Below are 23,940 nucleotides of genomic sequence, written 5' to 3' on the forward strand. Positions count from 1 at the left end.
TTTTAATTGCTCTTAAATGCAAGTTATTAGCAATTTGTGTACACCATCTTCAACTGCATTGCAGTTTACCCAAGTATATTCAAGTGCATGTACCTCCCCACACATATGGACACATATTTCTATACGCACATGCATGTGTGCTCTTCTTCTGATCATGCCCACACACACTTTGCACACCATTTTTATTTCAACTGCCATTCAGCATTCCCCACGAATTGTATTTACTTTGCAAACATATTAATTTTCCTGGATTGCTGACAGGCAAATTCTTGTTTGTTAATCGCCCCATTCAGTTACATCTCTGTCTCTCTCTCCCTCCTCTCTTTCTCTCCCTCTCTGTCTCCCTCCCTCCATCTCCTCCCCTCTTTCTCTTCCCCCTCTCTCTTTCTCTCCCTCGCTCCCTCTCCTCCTCTTTTTCTTCCCTCTCTTTTTATCTCCCTCTCACCCTCCCTCTCTGTCCTCCCCTCCGTCTCTGTCTCTCTGTCTGTCTCTGTCTGTCTCTCTGTCTCTGTCTCTCTCTCTTTTTGTCTCTCTCTCTCTCTCTGTCTCCCCCCCCACTTGCCAGTAGAAATCACCATTAGAGGGAGCAATATAATCGGCCTCACAACAATATTAAACATGCCAGCAATCAATAAGCTTAAGATCCGAGAATGTTTGTCTTCGTCCTTGAAGGGACAGATTAGAACCAAACTTTCTGCAGGCACCTCGGCTGTTTTCTCAACTTGCTTGTCTTTCTTGGAGCCAATTTTGCATTGAAAAAATCCTGGCAGCTGTTTTCAGCTCAGCAGGCAGAATGCGGAGCAGCAGCTAGGAAGATCAGGAATAATAGGAGAGAGACGAACGGGGTAAAATAATTAAGTTCAGATCAGCGTGTCAGAAGGGTTTGGGCAATCAATAATTGGGAGCTCGCAAAAAGAGAAATCATCCTTGGGTAGATGGATGAGCTGCCCCAGGCAAGAACTGTTGTGACCAGCAAGCACATTTTCAGGGTTTTGCTCAGTAGAATGAGTGGAAGCTACTCCTAGCTACTGACAGCTAGATAGCTTACCAAAATTGAAAAGAAGGGTAGTCTTACAGAAGCTCATCAAAAAGAGAATCCAGGGTTGTTTACTTGCACAGTTGCTGGTGAGGAGTGTTGGATGAAAGGTCACTAAATGAACTGTTGTAAGCCAAGAACTACCTGTGATTGTTCTAAGTATCTAGAAATTTTTCCTTAGTTCTAGGTTGGATTTCTCCTTGATTGCTTTCTTTCCTATTGCTTCTTGTCCTGCCTTCTGGTGCTTTGGAGAAGAGCTTGACTTCCTCTTCTTTGGGGCAACCCCTGAGATATTGGAACCCTGCTATCATGTCTCCCCTAGTCCTTCTTTTCATCAGATTAGACATACCCAATTCCTGCAACCGTTCTTCATATGTTTTAGCCTCTAGCAGTGATGGAATTAATTTTTTTTACTACCGGTTCAGTGGGCGTGTCTTTGTGGGCGTGTCTTTGTGGGCGTGGTGTGTCTTTGTGGGCATGTCTTTGTGGGGAGGGGAAGGATACTGCAAAATCCCCATTCCCTCCCCACCCCACTAACCTGCTTTCCAGCTCCCTTCTCCTGTTCAGGGCAACAAAAGAAGATCAGCTGGGAGGCTGGGGAGGCAGCAGGGGCGGGGCCAGCCTATTTGCCGGTTCTCCAAACTACTCCAAATCTCTGCTATCAGTTCTCCAGAACCTGTCATAACTGGCTGAATATCCTCTCTGGCCTCCAGTCCCCTAATCCTCTTTGTTGCTCTTCTCTGCACTCTTTCCAGAGTCTCAACATCTTTTTGATATCGTGGCAACCGAAACTGGATGCAATATTCCACGTGTGGTCTGACTCTTGTCTCCCTGACCTTCTTCCCACAGGTACCCTGCAGTACATGGCCCCGGAGATCATTGATCAGGGGCCCCGAGGTTATGGGAAGCCGGCTGACATCTGGTCCCTGGGCTGCACCATCATTGAGATGGCCACAGGCCGGCCTCCTTTCTTTGAGCTGGGCAGCCCGCAAGCTGCAATGTTCAAGGTGAGGCTGGGCAGGCAGTGAGAAACCATCTTGGGCCCCTCAGATTAATGGAGCTGGTCAGGCGAAGGATCAACCAGAACTCTCGACTGGCTCTGTTTGGGATTTTTTCATCAAGATTATTAGAACGGGTGGGAATGCAAGAAATGTATGGGATGAGCAGGGATGGGAATTCAGCCTGGGAGAGCATCTGAAGCCAAACACAGCAGGTGCCTTCCTTTCGCCAATGCAGTAAGGTCTATAAGACAATGAGGGCCACTATTTATTTATTTGATTTTTATCCTGCCTTTTTTTTTTTTTACTTTACATGTAACTCAGGGTAGCAAACATACCTAACACTCTCCTTCCTCCTATTTTCCACACAACAACAATCCGGTGAGGTAGGTTGGTCTGAGAGCAGCGACTGGTCCAAAGTCTCCCAGCTGGCTTTCATGCCTAAAGCAGGACTAGAACTCACCGTCTCCTGACAGGTTAAAGTCTCTGATGTGAAGAGCATTTTCAGTGGAAGCTGTTGGGTTCAATTCCCACAATCTCCAATCAAAAGCAGGCAAAGTATCCTACTTCCCACTGTAGGAAGTTAGCATCCACCCCTTTCCTAGGAAACTGAGATGTTTTAGGAAATATTAAAAGGGCAGAATATTTCCCCTAAAAGGCAGGCAGAAACTCAGCCCCCCCTTTTTTATTTTCAATGGCCCATTAAAGCCTGAGCCAGTCTATTTGACATTCTACATAAGAAAGATCTATCTCCTTCAGGCAGAGCCATAATAGGAATCCCAAAGCCCTTTTACTACATCATACAACACAATGCAGTGCAGTGCAGTGCAGTGCAGTGCAGTGCAATGCAATGCAATGCAATGCAATGCAATGCAATACAATACAATACAATACAATACAATACAATACAATAGCAGAATTGGAAGGTACCTTGGAGGTCTTCTAGTCCAACCCCCTGCCTAGGCAGGAAACCCTATACCGTTTCAGACAAATGGCTATTCAACATCTTCTTAAAGAATTCCTGTGTTGGGGCATTCACAACTTCTGGAGGCAACTTCTGTTCCACTGATTAATTGTTCTAACTGTCAGAAAATTTCTCCTTAGTTCTAAGTTGCTTCTCTCCTTGATTAGTTTCCACCCATTGCTTCTTGTTCTACCCTCCGATGCTTTGGAGAATAGTTTGACTCCCTCTTCTTTGTGGCAACCCCTGAGATATTGGAAGACTGCTATCATGTCTCCCCTAGTCCTTCTTTTCATTAAACTAGACATACCCAGTTCCTGCAACCGTTCTTCATATGTTTCAGCCTCCAGTCCCCTAATCATCTTTGTTGCTCTTCTCTGCACTCTTCCTAAAGTCTCAGCACCTTTTTTACATCGTGGCGATCAAAACTGGATGCAGTATTCCAAGTGTGGTTTTAACAAGGCATTATAAAGTGGTATTAACACTTCATGTGATCTTGATTCTATCCCTCTGTTTATGTAGCCTCACCCAGCAAAGGCTCAACCAAGCCTGGAACTCAGGACAACCTACAGAGTTGCCCCTGCATGGCCCCATGGGAGTCTGATACAGACAGTCAGAATACAAGCTCAAATTCAAAAGCTCAGAGAGATTGCATAAAACCAGGACACTCTCAGCATCTCTTACCTTTTCCCCCCAGGACTTCAAACCATGTGGTCCTGTCCACCATTAAAAACCATCTTTCCAAGCAGTCTCCATGTTTTCAGGGTCTTTTCCCCCACTTGGAACTGAACCCAGATGGACATTTCTTCCAACACCCCCATCCTACAAACGGAAGGAAAATGGCAAATTTCTAGACTCCCTTATGTTGGGTGTGCTGAGTAAAGGATTGTGTACAATTGCTAGTCGGTTCCTTTTCTTCAGGTGGGCATGTTCAAGATCCATCCAGAGGTGCCCAGCTCCATGTCCGATGAAGCCAAGGACTTTATCCTGAAATGTTTTGAAGCAGATCCCGACAAGCGATCGACTGCGGCTGCTTTGCTTCAAGAGCCCTTTTTGAGGAACAGGAAGAAATGCAGGAGCCCAGCAGTGCCAGGTGAGGGAAGGAGCCAAGCCCGGTGGAGATTCGGAGGGTCTGGGCGTGGCGTCTCTTCTCAGCACCTGGCCTCTTTTTCTCTTCTTTGTTCAGACGAGCCATCGGTGTCCCACAAGCCCAGAAGGTCCACTTCATCGGAAGGCATTGCAGAATCTAGAAATCGTTCTTCTTCTTTGCACTCCCTGAAAGTCCAAGTGGAAAACATCGTTTTATCCCGAAGCGCCAGCGAAGTGAACCAGGGAAACAACTATTTGAGGTAATATAATGCTGACTTCTTTTGGGGGAAAAAGAGGATGATGGTGATGGTGATGATGATGATGATGGTCTTGTTCAGCTCTTGGTAATTCTGTGGACCAGGTATCTCTTCCAATTTTGCACTCCTCTGAGGAGTCCTCTGCTGTGGCTGGTAACAACTTTGATAGTGTCTAGCCGCCATTTTCTTTAGTGGCCTGGTTTCCTTTTACTGCTCTCTCTTCCAAGCATTAATTACTTTCTCTACTGAATTCCCCCGCATGAAATGGCCAAATTAAAGGAGACACAGTGAAATAAAAACAAAAATCCAGTTGCCTCCTGAAAAAGCACCTTTGGGAAAACCATGACCTGGATGACTGAGAATCTCTAAGACTTTTAGCTATGCAATTTGGGATGGTGTGGGAGCAGGAATGGATTTCCAGAGAGAAAAATTGCAGACTACAGGAACCATTAGCGCTACTCAGGTGACCCTGAGGACAGAGATAAATCTCCAAGTGCTTCAGCGACCCACTAAAAGGATGCAAACGTCCAACTGTCTGCAAGGAAGTTAAATCCTTCCATTCCCCACTGTCCTGTCAGAGCTGAAGAAGCTTCTTGGATGAGAAGTGAAACGTCTTCAAAGAAAAAACGAAGTCCAGTTGCTTCCTAAAAAAGCACCTTTGGGATAAGTGTGAGACAGACTTGTGATTTTCGCCTTCCAGTGACATCTCTGGTGTTATGCAGTCCAGTACTTGTATAACAAATACTTTTTGAAGGGGCAGGAAGAGAGAGAGAGAGAGGAAAGATAATTTCTTCTTTCTTTCTTTCTTTCTTTCTTTCTTTCTTTCTTTCTTTCTTTCTCTTTCTTTTTCTTTCTTTCTTTCTTTCTTTCTTTCTTTCTTTCTTTCTTTCTTTCTTTCTTTCTTTCTTTCTTTTTTTCAACAGTAGTGACCGCAAACAAAGAAGAGCTGAGCATGGCCAATCTTAAGGATTGGTTGGTGTTTGCTTCTAGATCTGCCCTGATCTGCCCAGAATGGTCTGGAGAAGTATGAAAGAGTTGGACTGCCCCCTAGTGGCTACTATTGCTCACAAGCACAGAGGATCTTCCGTAGAGCATTTTTGGGAGAGAATATTACGCATGATCTGATATGTCCTTTGTCAAACTAGTCACAGTCTTGCGATTTTTGCAATTGTCCACGAGACACTGATTGCCTTACCCTCCTTCACTTCTGCTCACTTGGTCACGTACAGGAAGGTTGTCATAAAACAGAGATGTCTATGGAGATTCTCAGTCATCCAGGTCATGGAGGTCCCAAAGGTGCTTTTTCAAGAAGCAACTGGATTTTGGCCGGGGGGGGGGGGGCGTGTTGAAGACATTTCGCTTCTCATCCAACAAACTTCTTCGTCTCACAGCTGAAGAAGCTTCTTGGATGAGAATCAAAATGTCTTCAAAGAAAAACCAGAAAGTGCAATTGCCTCTTGAATAGAATAGAATTCTTTGTTGGCCGAGTGTTGATTGGACACACAAGGAATTTGTCTTCGGTGCATAAACACTCAATAAGCACATAAAAGATATAAACATGATCATAGTTGTCATAAATACGTTCATTGTTAACCATAAGATACAACACTTAGTGATAGTCATAGGATACTAAATAAGCAATCCACACAAACCATACTAGGAAACTAAAATAAAACAATATAAATTGTAAGGATACTAGCAACAAAGTTACAGCCATAAGTAGAAAAGGAGATAGGTAATAGAAAGGAGGAGAAGAAGAATAGTCATACAGTCTTAGTATATGCCGTATTTTTCGGAGTATAAGATGCTCCAAAGTATAAGATGCACTAACTTTTGGGAAGAGAAAAAAAAATCAACCTCTGCCTCCCAGCAATTTGCCTCCTTGCAGCAAACAGCAAACAGCCAGTTTCAGCTTCAGCATAGCCTAATTAGCACAAGCAGCTGATTGTAGTTTGGATTGGCCTCCAGACCAACAGTTGTTTCAGGCTGCAGGTATTGCCATAGCCTATTGCTGCCTCCTCACACCCCGTTTTTGGCTTCCACAGGCCCTATTTTCTGGCCATTCTGGGCGGCAGGGATCGGAATGGGTGGAAAATGGAGCACGTGGAGCCCGAAAACGGGGTGCGCAGAGGCCAAAAATGGCATGCGGAGGCCGAAAATAGGATACACGGAGGCAATAGGCAATGGCAGTCCCTGCAGCCCGAAACAGCTGATGGTCAGGAGGCTGATCCAACTGACAATCAGCAGCTTGTGCTAATCAATGGAAACAGGCTATTTGCTGCAAGGAGGTAAATTGTTGGGATGCAGAAGCCAAAGGGTGGGGACCGGTGGGTGCATGGGGCTACATTCAGTGTATAAGACACACCCAAATTTTTACCCTCTTTTTGGGGCGAATAAGTGTGTCTTATACTCCAGAAAATACAGTATTTTGACAGTGTTGTGGGAATTAGTTGTTTAGCAGAGTGATGGCATGCAGGGGGGAAAAACTGTCCTTGTGTCTAGTTAAAAGCACCTTTGGGTAGTAAACAGTTTCCCAACTGGATCTCCTCCATTGTGGTTTTCTGAGTGAGGGGTAGGGGGGGGGCTCAAGTAAATTACTGTGACCCAACCGCTGTTGCCTTGAATCCAACTCCTCCAATGTAGGACCCCTGAAGCCGTGACCAATGTCGATCTCAACCTCTCTGCTTCCTCCCACGAAGAGAGCAGTTGCCTCTTCTTGCTAAAGAAAGACAGCGAGAGGCGAGCTACCTTGCACAAAGTCCTGACGGAGGAACTGCCAAATATCGCGGCAGCCATATATGAGGCCCAGGAGGAGGTAAGGCCTATTTGAGTCTTGGACATGTGCAGTGGTGGGATTCAATTTTTTTTACTACCAGTTCTGTGGGTGTGGCATAGCTTGGTGGGTGTGGTTTGATGGGCCTGGAAGGGGAAGGATACTGTAAAATCTCCATTCCCTTCCACACTCCAGGGGAAGGTTACTGCAAAATCCCCATTTCCTGCTGATCAGCTGGGACTCGGGAGGCAGAAAATTGATGGGGCGGGGCCAGCCAGAGGTGGTATTTACCGGTTTTCCAAACTATTCAAAAATTCCGCTACCGGTTCTCCAGAACTGGTCAGAACTTGCTGAATGCCACTTCTGGACATGTGGCTTGAAGGTGATGGATAGTGAAGACTGAGATTATAGGTAGCTATTCTGACCTAGGCTTCCCCAGCAGCACGAAGCAGAGTCCTTGTAAACCCCTTTTATTTAATTTACAGTGAATTCCTCTCCAGCAAAGTCTTTCCTCTCCCACAGTCTTTCAGGGTAGTTCACCATTACCGACCTTTAATGGGCTTGGAGAGTGGCCAGGCTGATATCTTTCAGATGCTGCAATACTTGGCAAGAATGCAGGAATGAACTAATTGTCTCCTGCAAACACTCCTCCCTTTTTGCTCCTCTTTTGTGTGTGTGTGTACCAGCAAAACTCTGGAACTCCTCAAGCAGTGTCAGCCAAACTTGGAACACAGATGACTTACTCTCTGGAAACAAATACTGGGCGGGGGGTAAGACACCCCTAACAACCCTCAGGGTGTGTGTGTCCATGTTTGTGTGTGTTCCAGCATAACTCCGGAACATTTGGGCCGCTGAAATGAAAAGGACTGAATTATATCTAGAGCGGCAAGTCACAGTACCTTTGACAGTGATAGTGTGCATTTTGGATTTAGGTTCTGTTAAGATACAGTCTGTTGTGCCTTAAAATGGCTTCTACTGTACAGCACAGTGGATTTCCCATGGTAACAGTTTTGTAGTACTCCACAAGAGGGCTCCCTCTAATACAGGATTGGGATAAATACATACCCGGCTATGCCAGGTTATCAGCTAGTGAATAATAAAAAATAAATGTCCATCAGTTCTGTCCATTTTGTAATCTCATTTTCCACTGTGGGTATTCCATCTTTGTGCATGTACTAGAGAGATTTTGCTGCAGTTATTCCTGGATCTATATTCTATGCGGGCCTTGTGTTACTCTGCTTCTCCACCACAGAAGGTGCTGTCGTTGGCACACATCTCTGAGCTGGTATCCTGTCTCAAGAGCTACATCCGTTCCCCAAGCCGCAAACAGCTGGCTCAAAGCCTGCTCCAGTTACAAGATCACTTCCAGTCTGACGGGCTGAGTTTTTGTCAGGTGCAGGCTCCACTCTTTGCCTTCCAGGACACTGTGAGTATCTCATGATTAGCGTTCCAGGAATTAGTCTTTAGCTTCCTTAAGATTTGCTGCAACCGGGATCTATATACCATTTAAACTCCATTTGATTTCATGGAACCTTCAACTGGGCAAAACGGTGCATCACGAGGCAACCATTTTTGAATCGACATACTGTACCTCAAATGGGCTAATTTAAAGAATGCACCCAAAATCTGGAACTATAACTCCCATGGCATTGCAAGTTGGTGAATTTTTGCTGCTTTGCTCATCCGTGGTCGTTCCGTTCCCTTCCCCTCCTTTGGGTTTGTGCGCCACCCTGAGTCCCGTAGGGAATAGGGCGGCATATGAATAAAATGAAACTCAAACTCAAACTTGCTTAGGTAAGAAAATATCTCTGGAATGATAGCCTAGCAAATCAGAGTTGTCTAATCTCTTCTAAAACTGGAAGGTTTCTGAAAAGCCAATGCAGCTGGACTGGCCTGTCTCTGAGATTCAATTCACTGCTCTAAATCAAGCAGTAGCAATAGACTTTGATACCACTTCACAGTGCTTTCCAGCCCTCTCTAAGTGGTTTACAGAGTCAGCATATTGCCCCTAACAATTCTGGGTCCTCATTTTACTAAACCTCTGAGGATGAAAAGCTGAGTCAACCTTGAGCCGGTCAGGATCGAATTGCCAGCAGTCAGCAGAATTAGCCTGCAATCCTGCATTCTAACCACTGTGCCACCACGGCTCATGTCTTGTTTAATGATGGCATATTGAAGAAAACTCAATTGATTCACAAACAATCCAAATGAACAGCCATGCCTTTTAAAAGCTACTGTGGCGCTGCTCCTATCTATGATTCAGGATAGTGTGTAAACTCATTCTCTGTGATATATAGGGATCTAGGCCTACGGAGGTGTTTCAGTCCCTCTGTTCTTTAATGAACCCTGGTGGCGCAGTGGTTAAAGCGCAGTACTGCAGACAAACTGTGCCCCCAGCCTGGAGTTCGATCCTGATGGGGCTCAAAGTTGACTCAGCCGTATATTCTTCCGAGGTAGGTAAAACGAAAACCCAGATTAATGAGGACAATAAGCAAATACACTGTAAACCATCCAGAGTGTGCTGTAAAGCACTTTGGGGAGCTATGAAAGCCTAAGTGTTGTTGCTGTTGCGAAAGGCTAATGGAAGACTGACTCATGCTGCATTAAATGAGGACGCCCCATCCTTCTCACACTTGTTCTCTCCCACCTCTCTAGGTAAAGCACATGCTACGGAAGCTCCAGATTAAGCCACACTGGGTGTTCGCCCTGGATAATCTCATGGGGCAAGCGGTACAGGCAACCTTTACCGTCCTCTTGGAAGGTAGGACAAAAGGGAGGGAGAAGAAAGTTGGTTTAGGCCTGAATATAAGAACAAGAGTAGCCCAGACATTGGAGCTGAGAACTGGAGAGAAGAATCTGCGCTCTGGCCACACACAACAATGTCTAAAATCCATCACTTTTCAGAAACACTCAAGCCATTGTTTGGTCAAGCAACATTATTTTGATCTAGGACAGTGTTTCTCAACTTTGGCAACTTTAGGTCCTGTGGACTTCAACTCCCAGAATCCCCCAGCCAGCTGGCTAGGGAATTCTGGGAGTTGAAGTCCACAGGACTTAAAGTCACCAAGGTTGAGAAACACTGATCTAGGACATTTTATATGGGTCGATGCACATTTCTCTAGATTGTTTCTCAACCTTAGCCATTTGAAGGATGTCTGTAATTCTTGGAATTCCCCATCCAGCCTGTTCAGGTTGAGAAATGCTGACATAGATGTAGAATGAGAGAAATGAGTTTTGTTAAATACTAAAGGCAGAACAGCCTCTTAGAGTTAAGACTGAAACCATTTTGGACAGGAGACACACATGAATTAAAGGGAAATCCTGGGGAATAGATAATAAGGACCTTTTTCCCCCTATAATTACAAGGTGCAGAATGCTGCTTGTTTGTTTTAAAATAATATTGGTCTTCCGCTGATGAATATGGGATGTAAGGCGAGTCACTTTGTTACATTGAAGGGTTTTTCTTTTCGAAAAACAGATTGCACATAGATTAGTTCTGTCAAGAAGAGAATTTTTGCACAGTTTGGCTCCTTTTATCTCTGTAGGAAGAACTGTTATCTTCTAAAACTCCCTCTTCTGCATAACTTAAGGAATGTTTTTTTCCCCCCTGTGACATCCCAATTCACCAAGATCATGTAGGACCAGAGTATCTAAAAAATCTTGGAGACTTTTTAAAAACTGCTCTGTCCCTTGAACTGGAGATGTCTGGATTGAACCTGAAATATTTTCTTCATGACAGAATAGGTTGTTCGTTTGTTCTTACTTTTTGTTTACTCCTACCATCTATCTATGGGCATTGGTGAATTAGTAGGCACCTCCTTTGTCAGGTTTCCTGCCTCCCTTCGTGTATTTGCAGAGGTATTTAATTAAAAAGGGGAGGAGGGGTGAAGTGCTGCTTGGTGCAAAGCACAGCGCCAGAAATAACTTATTTTTTTTTAGAGGGCCTCTGTGCCTCTTTCTGCCTATAGAATTCTCTAGAAGACAATTAAAGGATGGGAGAATGTAACCCAATTCCAAATAAAGGAGTTTATCCTTTATTTATCCAAAATAAAGGATAAACTCATGAAGTTAAAAGCATCTGAGGAGGAGGCAAAGAGACAGCCCTCCCCCGTTTTCAGCCGCTTGGAAGCCATTTTGTCCAGACGTGATTTCCCCACTTCATTGACAGCCATTTTGTGAGATTATCCACCTCAGGTTTCAAGTCACCCTGTACTAGCCGCGATGGCCTCTTCCTGCAGTTTTCGTTTCATGCCTTGCTCACGACTCTCACTCGCTCTTCCAGAACTCAAGGTGCAGCCGCAGAATTTGCAGGAGGAAAGCCAGAATCACCCGGGCACCAGAGAACACGAGGAGCCACTTTTGACTGAGCAGCCTCCGTCTTTGAAAAAGCATGAGAGCGACCTCAAGGACAGTGCGGATACACCAACATCCGGAATTGGCACCGACACCAACAGTTGGCTGGATTCCCAGCCTCCCTTCAAGAGCCATTTGCCCCTCATGACTCAACTCAACCATCTGCAAGAAGAAACCAGAAGGTCGGTTCTTCCTGGATTGCGGCTGGGAGGGCTGGGACGAAGCGCTGGGGTTGGAGCTGCACTAAGCCACTGTTCAGTGGTGCAGCTAGTTCAGTGTTTCTCAACCTTGGCGACTTGAAGTCCCGCGGACTTCAACTCCCAGAATCCCCCAGCCAGCACAGCTGGCTGGGGGATTCTGGAAGTTAAAGTCCGCAGGACTTCAAGTCGCCAAGGTTGAGAAACACTGAGCTAGTTAAATAAACAAACACCCTTTAAAACAAGCAAGCATCAGATAGGGACATCTGCAAGTAGAGGTAACCCTTGACTTCCATTCATTTAATGACCGTTCAAAATTAGAACGGCGCCGAAAAAAGTGACTTATGACCGTTTCTACTGTTGTAGCTTCTGCATAGTCATGTGGTCAAAATTAGGATGCTTGGCAACAGGTATGCATTGTCCTGGGGATCCTGTGATCACCTTTTCTTGGCCTTCTGACAAGGAAAGTCAAGGGAGAAGCCAGATTTACTTAACAACTGGGTTATTAAGTCAACAATTGCAGTGATTCACTTAACCACTGCAGCAAGAAAAGTCGTAAAATGTGGCAAAATGCACTTAACACATTTCTCACTTAGCAACCTAAATTCTGGGCTCCACTGTGGTTGTAAGTTGAGGAGTAGCTATATTTTTCTGTGGCCGAAGTGCAGAATGTGGGATAAATATCTTTTACGTTACAGGATAGCAAATTTCAGTGGAATATATTTAAGAAGAATTTTGCAGTGGAAAGAACTGTTTTTTTAACAACGGTGTTACTAACTTAGCAATTGCATTGATTCATTTAACAAACTGGGGTGGGAAAGGTCATAAAATGGGCAAAGCTCACTTAACCACTGTCTTGCTTAGCAATGGAAATGTTGCATTCAATAATTGTGAGTCGAGGACTACCTAAACAAATATATGTCTGTTGTTGGCCACCAGGTGGCGCCTGAGCCTTGGACCAGTGGAGAGGAGCCTAATGACCATCAGCTGAGCGCAGTTACCTCCTGTAATTGCATAATTGTTCTTGACACCTGGTGTGCATCCAGGAACAACTCACTGCTGGCTTCTGGATCACTCTCCCTTGTCTCCTCCCCACTGGTCCAAGGCTCAGGCGCCACCCGGTGGCCAACCAGTCTCTCTGCACCCTGCTCGGAGTCGGAACCCTGTCCAGGGTCCTCCACATCCTCCAGAGCCAACTCATAGGGCCCCTCCCTGTGGGAGTCTGGTGGCAGCTCCAACAGTTCCTGCTGGGCCACAACATAAGTCTATGGAGATTCTCAATCATCCAGGTCATGGTTGTGCCAAAGGTGCTTTTTTCCCCCCAAAAGGCAACTGAACTTTGTGTTTTTTTTTTAAAAAAAAAAATTAGCATGATTTATCCATTATGCTATATCAGGAAGTATCAAGCCACATGAAACAGCTTGCCTCCAGAAGTTGTGAATGCCCCAACACTGGAAGTCTTTAAGAAGATGTTGGATAGCCATTTGTCTGAAAAGGTATAGGGTTTCCTGCCTAGGCAGGGGGCTGGACTAGAAGACCTCCAAGGTCCCTTCCAACTCTGCTATTGTATTGTATTAAGGATTAGCAATGAGTGCAAACCAAGCCCTGGTTTAAATCTACTCACTAATCAGGTTTTAAATTTAGGAACATGACCGGCTCATCCCGATCTTTTTGGCTCTGGCAGGTTGCAGTGGAAACTGGTAGAGAAGCAGCAGGAATGTCAACGGCTCCTACAAGAGGCCCTAAAGATCATGGAACAGGACAGCTGGGCTCTGAGAAGGCCACAGATAATAGGTGAGGTTTCGGATAGCAGCAAGTTCAGCCTGGAACCAGTGGCTGAGAGTAACATTTCTGCATCAGTGAATTCTATTCATGCGCCTAGCAAAGTTGGAGTGGAACTTGAAGTGTGCTGTGGGAACTCCATATCTCTATATATAAAAGTGTGTGTGTGTGTGTGTGCGCGCGTGTGTGTTTTAGCATAACTCTGGAACGCCTTGAACAATTTCAACCAAACTTGGTACACAGATGACTTACTCTCTGGAAACAAATACTGTAGGGATAAGACACCCCTAACATCCCTCGGGATGTGTGTTCTGTTATGATACAGCCTATTGTGCCTTAAAATGGCTTCTAGTGTACTGCCGTAAAATGGCTTCTACTGTATGGCGCAGTGGAGTTGCCATGGTAGTGGCTTCACAGTACTCCACAAGGGGGCTTCTTCTGGTAAGGGGGGGAAATCCAACAATAGAAATTACGTTTGGTCTGGACATTTTCCCACTATCAATAAATACCCGGACAACACCGGGTTATCAGCTACTATTTAATATTATCTATTGATAGTATTAAAGTTAGAATTCAGTAGCAAAGGTGAGAGGTCTACATGTGATTCTCAAATCCTTGAGCAGAAGAACCAAAAGCTTCTCTTTCAAGTTGTCTGCTTTGAGGATCCTATTTAACTTGGTGCAACATGCAGTCCACAGATACTGAGGTTTGACCATCTGAAGCAAGGAATTGTGGGGAACCTGTGGAGTGTAGTTTCAGGGAACAAGGTGGAGCTTTGATTTGGTTCTTTTTCCATCTGCCTTTCTAGAAATCCCTCCTTCTCCAACTTCCTGGGACCAAGAAGAAAATGCTGGAGATCCCCACCTGGCAGAGTGGTTAGAGAAACAGGGCGCAGACAAAGCCACAGTGTCAGTGGTAGGTCTGATTCAGCAGCAAGTGGTGGTATCAACATCTGCCCCTACTTCAGGAAGGGGGGGGGGAGAAAAGATGGCCACTCTAGGCTAAACTTTGTCTTCTCAAACAAAAGGCCACTCTAGCCTCAAAGTAGCAGTAGAACACTCGCCTTATCAAATGCCCACATTGAGAAGCAGAGCTTCTGTTTTCCTGGATGTGGCATAATGGTTAGAGTAGACAAAGACTAGGGGAGGCCTGCACTCAAGACTCCATTCAATTGTGGAGTTCGCTAAGACGACCTGGGGCCCTTCCTCCTCTCTTGTTTGTCATTCCACCTGTTTGGCAAGGTGATGGAACGTGGTGGGTTTTAAGAATCAATCGGGCAAAAGAAATTCCACGTCCAACACTTGAGCTTGCAGGAAACCTGGGATGGAAATCAAGCCAGGCCTTGAAATTATCCTCTTCTCTTAAAAGTTCTGCTACCATGGATTCACCCTGAATGATTTGCTGAAGTTGGCTACCATCGATGATCTCCGATACACCTGCATCAGGTAAGGTGGATAAATGGCAATCATCTCAGGACCAGCGTGTAATTTTGTCTGATAAGCAAGGCTCCAAAGAGAGTTTCATATTTTTTTTTAATGATTTGAAATCCTGAAAAGTTTGGGTACTATCATTATGCATGTTAAGATTTAAGTATCCTCCCACTCATCATGCAGATGCCAGCTGCACCTGCCTATCACTTGGTATTATCCTTGACACCAATGTGAGTTCTGATTACTACGGGGAAAAATTGCATATTTAAGCGTCTCTAACATTTCAAAGAGGGTGTTGTTTCTCCCTTATTTGGGAGCTCCTGGGGATTGATCTTGTGATCCTGCAATAATAGAATTTTTTTTAAAGAAATTGCAAAGCCAATTAATTCCTCTAAAAGCCCCCTGCATATCAATAAGGAGGAAGCACAGGAAGCTGCCTTTTGTTCTGTTGGATGTTACCTACCCAAAAAATGTTAATTTCCACAGCCGTAGAGATGCCGGTTGTTTAATCGGTTGTCTTCTCTTTGCAGAGGGGGAATGGTGTGCCGTATCTGGAAAGCCATCATGGACCACCGACAAAACCTGTCCCAGCAGCAGCTACACCAGCAACCATGAGAAGAAAGAGGAAAGGATGGAAGCCTCAGATTTTTGGGGGGCAAGGCCACAATCTCTGGTCGCCTGTCCCATCTTCTCACCAGCAGTTGAGCTATGAGGCTGGAAAGATTTTCTAATTGGTCAGTCCTCATATTGAGGTCAGATACTGGCCTTTTAATCTTTCCTTGGCCCAGGAAAATGACCAATTTTTTTTAGTAAACAGATTTGGGGAGAACCTCACAGAGGCTGTGAGAAAGACTTTCTGCTAAATTGAGCAATATGCATCGTGGACTGAGAAAAAGCAGAATAACGTGTTCTTGCTGTAAGTCCCCCCCCCAAAAGGACTGAAGAATGTTGTAATACTCTACTGTTATTTAGAGAGAGGATGCTCCGGGATCAGCAGTTCTCTGTTGGAGCCTCATCTTGGCTACTGAGATCAATTTGCCGATTTTGCTCTACGTCTCCTCCCCTCTTGCAAGCCTGCCATCTCTAGCACAAACCCAGCAATGCAGTTGTAGGAGTTGGGGGTGTGTGAGTGAGAGACCCTGCGAGCCAGGTTCTGAGGGAGCTATAGAAAGTAAAGAGGACTTAATGGGGCTGCTTACGTTTCTCTGGATCGCTACCAGGAACGAAGGTGGGGTGTGCAGAGAAAGTTTAATAAAAACGGTTATTTAAAAATATAGCATGATTCATTGACCATGTGCATGGAGGATACTGGAAATGGGCAAAGGTCACCATAAGGCAGTTTATTTCCTTGAAATAAAGTGGGCATTCTGGTCATCCCAGTGTGGAGGTTTTTCACAAGAGTTGTGTAGAAGCCACACAATGTTCTCCTTAAGTCGGTAAGAGGAGGCAGACTTCACATATCAACACAGTTATTATTCTGCCTTTGTCCCAGGGGCCTTATCTCTTCTCAGCATCAGCAACCTGATCCTAGGAAAAAAAACTCTCAAAACCAAGGAGGCTGTAATGATGGCCTCCTTAAGGTTACAGTCATCAATTTGCCACCAGACTGATTCTTCCTGATAGCAGAGGAATCCTCAGCCAAAAGCTAGGATGAAGTCCTTGAAGTTAGGTTGGTCCTCAAGGGAAGAGTAGCTTCCACCCACTGTTGAGGTTGTTGGAATACCATCTCCCAGGTGTGGCGCTCTTCCTCTGTTGAATCCATCCATGTGACTGGTAAACCATAGCTGTTTCCTGCATTAAAAGCGCAGTCTCGTCAGATATATTTGATAAGCAAAAGGCAGCAGGATATTTTGCAGGCAAGTTATCTGATTTCTAAAACATTCTCTAGATGAGAACTAGTAGAACACAATGCAGAATGTCATGGTTACGCCTAGGATCAGGGCGTACAATGGTTCCACCACAAAACCGCAGAGGACAAAATCGCGCTCGACGAAAGCGTGCATTTGACGTCATCACAGCGCGACGAAAACATCGCGCTGTGATCGAAAAATGTAAAAATAAAGCGAAAACCCTCCCCTAACCCCCCCAAACCTAACCCTAAACCTAACCCTTAACCTAACCCTAAATCTAACCCTAAACGTAACCCTTAACCTAACGCTAAACCTAACGCTAACCCTTAACCTAATGCTAAACGTAACCCTAACGCTCTAAACCTAACCCTAACCCTTAACCTAACCCTAACCCTAAACCTAACCCTTACCTTTATGTGAATCGGCTTGCTTTAATTTTAATTTTATTTCAATTTTTAATTTTTTTCGTCGCGCTGTGATGACGTCAAATGCGCGCTTTCATCCAGCGCGATTTTGTCCTCCGCGGTTTTGACGGGTCACGGCGTACAATTACATCCTCAACAACCCGTGTGCATGCAGCACTGGCTACCAAGTCTTCCACAAGGAGTTCTAGACCTCCTCTTATTCAATTCACTACCTCTGGGGATGTGGAGGCTCAGTGGCTAAAACACTGAGCTTGTCAATCAGAAAGATTGGCAGTTTGGTGGTTCGAATCCCTAGCGCCGCCCAACGGAGTGAGCTCCCGTTACTTGTCCCAGCTTCTGCCAACCTAGCAGTTTGAAAGCATGTAAAAAATGCAAGTAGAAAAATGGGGACCATCTTAGTGGGAAGATAACAGCGTTCCGTGTGCCTTTGGTGTTGAGTCATGCCGGCCACATGACCACGGAGATGTCTTTGGACAGCGCTGGCTCTTCAGCTTTCAACCAGAGATGAGCACCACCCCCTAGAATCAGGAATGACTAGCACATATGTGCGAGGGGAACCTTTACCTTTTTAAGGATGTGTTTACTGTTCCCCCTTTGTGTCATCTTGATTTGGGGAATGGGGTGGGGGGGATTGGCTAATTTTCCAAACATTAATTCTCCAAACTATGTGATTTGAAGTAGCATTCAAGGCATTATGTTGTAGGTGACATTTATTTTGGGATTGGGTTACTGTTGTGGCCCAGCAGGAGCCGTTGGAGCTGCCACCAGACTCCAACAGCGAGGGGCCCTATGAGTCGGGTCTTGGGGATGTGGAGAAGCCTGGACAGGGTTCCAAATCCGAGCAGGGCACAGAGAGGCTTGTTGGCCACCAGGAGGCGCCTGAGCCTTGGACCAGTGGTGAGGAGACAAGGGAGAGTGAGCCAGATGCCAGAAGTGAGTTGTTCCTGGATGCTCAGCTAATAGGTGTAAGGAACAGTTGCGCAGTTACAGGAGGTAATTGCACTCAGCTGGTGGTCATTAGGCTCCTCTCCAGACTATAAAAAGACTGCTTGTGCATACGCCCCTCTTGCAGAAGTCAACACAGGAACGAATGTCGGAGAACAAAAGCGCGCCTGACTAAACCGCGGTGTCTAAAGCGCGGTGACAAAACCGCGCGACGAATGAGCGACGAATTAGCCCTAAAGTGCACTGACAAAAGCGCACCGACAGAAGCGCGCTGTAACATAACCCTAAACCTAACCCTAAACCTAACCCTAACCCTAAACCTAACCCTAAACCTAACCCTAAACCTAACCCTAAACCTAACCCTTGCTGCCAAGCCTTATCTGTGCTGGATTGCTGCCCAAGCTTGTCTGTGCCTGTTTGCTGCCAAGGACCTGTCTGTCTGTTAATTAAATGCCGTAACTTATCTTTGGCTCGGAGTGTGTGTTGGTGTGGGATGAGGGGGGGGGGGGTCAGAACAGGTTACTGCTCTAGAACAAGTAGGAGAGTTAATTTCTGGAAAACTTGACAGAATTACCCCAGACTCAAATGGAACAGAGGGGGAATGGAACATGATGAAATTCTCCAGTGGTCTCTTTCCAAAATAACAGTAGAAAAAGGCTTTCTATCTCCATCCCTCTTTCTCTTAATGCTTTGGTTTCTCACCTGTGCCAAGACTCAACCGGATGCCTCCAAGACGATGCTTCGAAAATGTATCCCGGTGCCACACAGTGAATTCAGCACATGCCTCGGCTAAGTCCTTAAGCTCAAAGCCATCATAGACCATCGTGTGATTGAAAGTGGGGTTGAGATTCTTTTTCACAGTTCGGGTCTTCTGGCGGCTCAGCTTGGTGTCATCAGGAAGGATGTAGCTAAGAGAGGATAAAGGAGATCAAATGGCTATTTTTGAAGTTTCAGCCTGAACTGGACAGGTAAAAGTGCTTTCAGTTTGGAAGCTATTCTTTTAATAATAGCCAAGCTTCCAATTTCCAGGTTTACTATTATCAATCTAATACAGAGCAAGCTGAGCTCTTTGCATGGACATTTAGTCCATTGAATACAGTCCAGTAGACTTTTTCAGGAAGGGCTGAACACTGAGAAATTAGGGATCAAACTAAGTGATCCAAACTAATAACATCTTTTATTTAACAAAAAGAAACTCTGGGTTAGGATGAGTGCATGAGCTGGATCAAGACTGTTACAAAGAGGGATTAAAGCTTTCTCCCCAGGATTTTTCTTCCTTAAAATTTTGTTTGTCACTACAATTAAGCTTCTATTTATGATATATGCTCTTCTTAGATGATCACAGGACCATCCAACAGTGGGATATGTATGTGTGTGTGTGTGTTCATTCTGGTCACATCAGATTTCACTAACTTTCTTTGAAAGGTTGACCCAACAAATCACACAGTTGTCTAGTTACATCTAAAGAGAAGTGCCCATCCATTGACAAGGGTGTTTGAATTCCATTGGGTTCACTGAGTCCAGAGTTTAAAATTATTCAAGTGCACCATTGCGCAAACACCCATCAAGATTAGCATTCTATGTCATGCAGGAGCCCCATGCAATAGACACTGATTATTAGGACACAATGATGGAAATTCCTTAATTGCACAACACAGAGACAGGCTTAACCATCATTTCAACCGGGAAACAGAGCATCCTACACCAAACCAAGTCCAAAAGTGCTGGAGAATTCCTGGAAGCCTGACAGTCGTACAAATCAGCTATCAACGGTCATGTAGAGATAAACAACATCTACTTGCCATTTAAAAGACAATTTTAAAATGGAACAAAAAGACCAAAACATCTCCCTGCAGGCAATAATACCCAGATGAAGATAATTAACATCAAGATTAACACCAGACAACCAACCAAATTTTAAACAACATCCCAATCAAGAAAGTATCAACAACTCAAACAATTGAACAACAGCCTAATATAGCAACCACCAAGAATTATCTACTTGGGTAATGAAACATCTGCAAAAAAAACAACCATGTGACCGCGTGGGAGTGGCTTGCCAGCCATGTGACTGGGTGGCGTAGCCAACTTGTAAAATGTGGTGAAACGTAACAACGCTCTTGGTTAGCAACCAAAATGTTGGCTCAGGAACTCTGGCATTTGATGCACACAAGTCTTAAAGCTGTCAAGTTAGAAGACCCTTGCACCCCTAACCCTTTAGAAAAAAAAACCCAGGGATGTTCAAACTTGACAGCTTTAAGACTTATGGACTTCAACTCCCAGAATTCCTCCTCTCACTCTTCATCTTGAATGGGAGCTAGAACCAGTTCTAAACGGCACTGTAGATTTGTGGAACCTCTTCTATAGAAGAGGTTGGAACTGGCAGGAACCCACCCCTGACCAGAACATGAAAGATGAGCCAGCGAGGCCGTGCATTTCTCATGGGATGGTTTTGCGTGCCCTTTCTGGCACACGTGCCATAGGTTCGCCACCAAGGGACTAGATTCCATCATGGATTCTCTGCTCCCCCAAAAAATAAAGGTGCAGAAAGACAGACAGAAAAATAGGAACAGTTTGTTTGCAAATACTTATGGCAGATATGCTTATGTCATAAGAAGCCAGCTACTACTAATCGTCAGAGCCTCCATGGCTGTCTTATGCCACTCACTATAGTGCCACGATGGCGAACCTATGGCACGCGTGCCACAGGTGGCATGCGGAGCCATTTGTCAGGGCATGTGAGGTGTTGCCCTGTCAGCTGACCAGCACACATGCGCACGCTGGCCAGCTGACTTTGACCTTCTTTTGAGGTGGTTTTTCGCCCTCCGGAGGCTTCCGGAGGCTTCCCTGAAGGCTCCAGAGGGCGAAAAACGGCCCTAGGGACAAACCAGAATTTTCTTCCATTTTGCTTGTAGGGCCTGTTTTTACCCTCCGGAGCCTTTAGGGGAGTCTCCAGAGGGTAAAAAACAGATCTATGGGGAACCCTGAGATTCAGGAATGGTGACTTCCAGTTTGTCCGTAGGCCCATTTTTTGCCCTTCGGAAGTCTCCTGAAGGCTCTGGAGGTCAAAAATCAGCCCTACAGACAAACTGGAAGTCACCATTCCTCAACTTCCGGGTTCTTCATAGGTCCATTTTTCGCTCTCCAGAGGCTTCAGGGAAGCTCCTGAGGCCTCTGGAGGGCACCGGGGGCGGGGAAGGCTGTTTTTGCCCTCCCCAGGCTCCTAGAAAGCCTCTGGAGCCTGGGGAGGGCAAAAAACAGTGGCAAAGTGGGGGAGGGGCACGTGCATAACATTATGGGTGTGACACGCTGGCGCGTGAACCCCCCTGTGCTTCCCCCCGCTTTTGGCATGGCAGCCAAAAAAGGTTCTCCATCACTGCTATAGTGTTTATTCTGGGGAAGCAACAAACCTGCCCACTGGGTCACGTAAACACAATCAGTGTGACATCAATTTTTTTTTTAAGGAACCTCTGAATAAACTATCACCAGCAACCTCTATAACCAATTGCAACCCTTCAAAGTACAGATAACAGATTCACTTTAAATACGTTTGTTTTCTTGTCATCCAAAAAGAGTTTTGCAGAAAGAACAAGGGGAGAAGAAATATATTGCAGGTCTTTCTGGTGAGAGAAGGAGAAAAGGAGAGACAGGGAGACAGAATGAATAATTCTGATTGTCCTTCTGAAAAAGGCAAGGGAAATCTATAGACACATTAAGCCAGTGTTTCTCAACCTTGGTGACTTTAAGTCCTGTGGACTTCAACTCCCAGAATCCCCCAGCCAGCTGGCTGGGGGATTCTGGGAGTTGAAGTCCACAGGACTTAAAGTCACTAAGGTTGAGAAACACTGCATTAAGCTATGCAATACTTAAAACGAGCCTGGCCTTCAGTGTCTTAGCCAACCCAAATCTTTCCCCATTACAAGAGACTTACAAACACTGATAGTTACCATTCAACGAAGGAATCTATTGTGGTTCCCCACCGAGATGCAAGGTTCTCTGCATTCTTGACCCACATATGGAGTTCTCCGCTGGGAGGAAATCCTGGCTCTGAAATAGAATTGTGTTAAGAAAGGGGACTTCTGGAAGGCGTACCCGCCACCCTCAACACAATACCAACCTCTAGTTCAATACCCCTTCTTAGCCAAAATCACCTAAAGATTAATCACCAAGGTCCCTTCCAGTCTTATGACTCTATGAAATACTAGTTTTATTCAATCTCGTGACTCTATTTGAGGTCAGTTGAGGATATGTTTCCTTTGGGAGTCATAAGGGTGGGTACTGCAGAAGGAATGGATATTTCCATTCCAGTCTGAAACCATAGCAAGTAAAGGAGAAAATCCCAGGGATCTTTAAATCTCACCTTCCGATCCAGCTGGAATAAATTTCAGGGCCAGGTTGAGTTTACTATGGTTGGGGGCCATATCTGGTGAAGCAGGAATCTGAAAAAGCAAAAAGGAGAAATTCAGCCAACAGTAGGAATGCAGGAATATAGTTATGAGTTCCAAGGTTCCTTCTTTCTATATAATTCATTCATTCATTCATTCATTCATTCATTCATTCATTCATTCAATCAATCAATCATTCAATCAATCTATCTATCATTGAATTCAATTTATTGTGGGCAAAGACCAGTAGAGATAATAAACAAATAAAATTAAAGGCAGAATTAAAATACATTTGTAAAATAACCTAAAGGTAAAGGTTCCCCTCACACAAATGTGCTAATCGTTCCGGACTCTAGAGGGCGGTGCTCATCTCCATTTCAAAGCCAAAGAGCCAATGCTGTCCGAAGACGTCTCCGTGGTCATGTGGCCAGCATGACTAAATGCCGAAGGAGCACGGAACGCTGTTACTTTCCCACCAAAGGTGGTTCCTATTTTTCTACTTGCATTTTTACATGCTTTCGAACTGCTAGGGTGGCAGAAGCTGGGACAAGTAATGGGAGCTCACTCCATTACATGGCGCTAGGGATTCGACCCACCAAACAGCCAACCTTTCTGATTGACAAGCTCAGCATCTTAGCCACTGAGCCATCGCATCCCTTAAAATAATCTATCTATCAGGTAATATGGGATATCCAGGATGTAGCCTATGCTAAATTATAATGTAAACATTAAAATTATATTAAGCATGATATCTAACATTTACTATATAACTCTATGAAAACACTGCTCCAAAAATGGTTGTAGGTTTGCAAAAACTCCAGGCAAATTTCACAAGTCCCTATTGATGCTTCTAATTGCATTATATAGGTTATGTCCACAAAATTGCATTGCTAAAGGGCAATTTTATTCAACCAGGCATTCACTGAAAATATTGGAATTGTAACTATGGGAGGGTATATGAAAGAAAGGGTTGAAACTTATATTGAATTATCATTTTAAAGAGAACTTTTATCAAACGATGTATCAGTCCGGGACAAAGAATCAGGACCATACATTAAGTTCCAATTAAGATGTATTGTTCAAGTCTATACACAAATATCTAGTCAACCAATGGTCAGCACTAAATTGGCAGTAGATGGATTCAATGGAATTCAAAAGGGGCTGGACTTGGGAGCATTTATGAACATGTAACAATTCTAGACTAAGTCCTCCCATGACTCCACCTCCAGGCCCTGCCTCTTCTTTTTCAACAGTATCACTAGTATATGGCACTGGATAAATTGTCAAAAGTGTATGACTTGAAATACACTTGTTCCATTTGTTGGAAATGTAAGCAAACCAAAGGAACATTATTTCATCTTTAGTGGACATGCCACACAGCTAGAAAATATTGGGTTCAACTATGCATGTTGATGCAGAAGATTTAAACGTGAATGTACAATTCAAATCAGAGGCTTTG

At 44.8% G+C, this 23,940-nt stretch overlaps 2 protein-coding genes across 6 annotated transcripts in view; one reads left to right on the plus strand and one right to left on the minus strand.

Annotated features, from left to right (window-relative positions):
• MAP3K6 (mitogen-activated protein kinase kinase kinase 6) overlaps positions 1–16,148 on the plus strand; it is a 70,594-nt gene extending 54,446 nt beyond the window's left edge. Inside the window, exons 19-29 of the mRNA XM_087727380.1 lie at positions 1,886–2,043; positions 3,917–4,088; positions 4,182–4,344; positions 6,985–7,156; positions 8,367–8,540; positions 9,770–9,875; positions 11,397–11,649; positions 13,349–13,458; positions 14,255–14,361; positions 14,815–14,891; positions 15,407–16,148. Of these exons, the coding sequence (XP_087583506.1) occupies positions 1,886–2,043; positions 3,917–4,088; positions 4,182–4,344; positions 6,985–7,156; positions 8,367–8,540; positions 9,770–9,875; positions 11,397–11,649; positions 13,349–13,458; positions 14,255–14,361; positions 14,815–14,891; positions 15,407–15,491 (1,577 nt within the window). The 3' untranslated portion in view covers positions 15,492–16,148. The remainder of the gene's footprint in view (positions 1–1,885; positions 2,044–3,916; positions 4,089–4,181; positions 4,345–6,984; positions 7,157–8,366; positions 8,541–9,769; positions 9,876–11,396; positions 11,650–13,348; positions 13,459–14,254; positions 14,362–14,814; positions 14,892–15,406) is intronic.
• Positions 16,106–23,940, minus strand: part of SYTL1 (synaptotagmin like 1) — a 59,263-nt gene continuing 51,428 nt past the window's right edge. For all 5 annotated transcript variants that reach the window (XM_087727384.1, XM_087727385.1, XM_087727381.1 and 2 more), the window contains exons 12-15: positions 22,457–22,535; positions 22,044–22,143; positions 18,799–19,004; positions 16,106–16,667 (exon numbers count right to left, since the gene is read on the minus strand). In XM_087727384.1, the coding sequence (XP_087583510.1) occupies positions 16,522–16,667; positions 18,799–19,004; positions 22,044–22,143; positions 22,457–22,535 (531 nt within the window). In that variant the 3' untranslated portion in view covers positions 16,106–16,521. The remainder of the gene's footprint in view (positions 16,668–18,798; positions 19,005–22,043; positions 22,144–22,456; positions 22,536–23,940) is intronic.

This window comes from Thamnophis sirtalis, unplaced genomic scaffold, assembly GCF_051295495.1.
Source record: "Thamnophis sirtalis isolate CommonGarterSnake01/CBP01778 unplaced genomic scaffold, rThaSir2_p1.2 scaffold_13, whole genome shotgun sequence".
Lineage (NCBI taxonomy): Eukaryota > Metazoa > Chordata > Lepidosauria > Squamata > Natricidae > Thamnophis > Thamnophis sirtalis.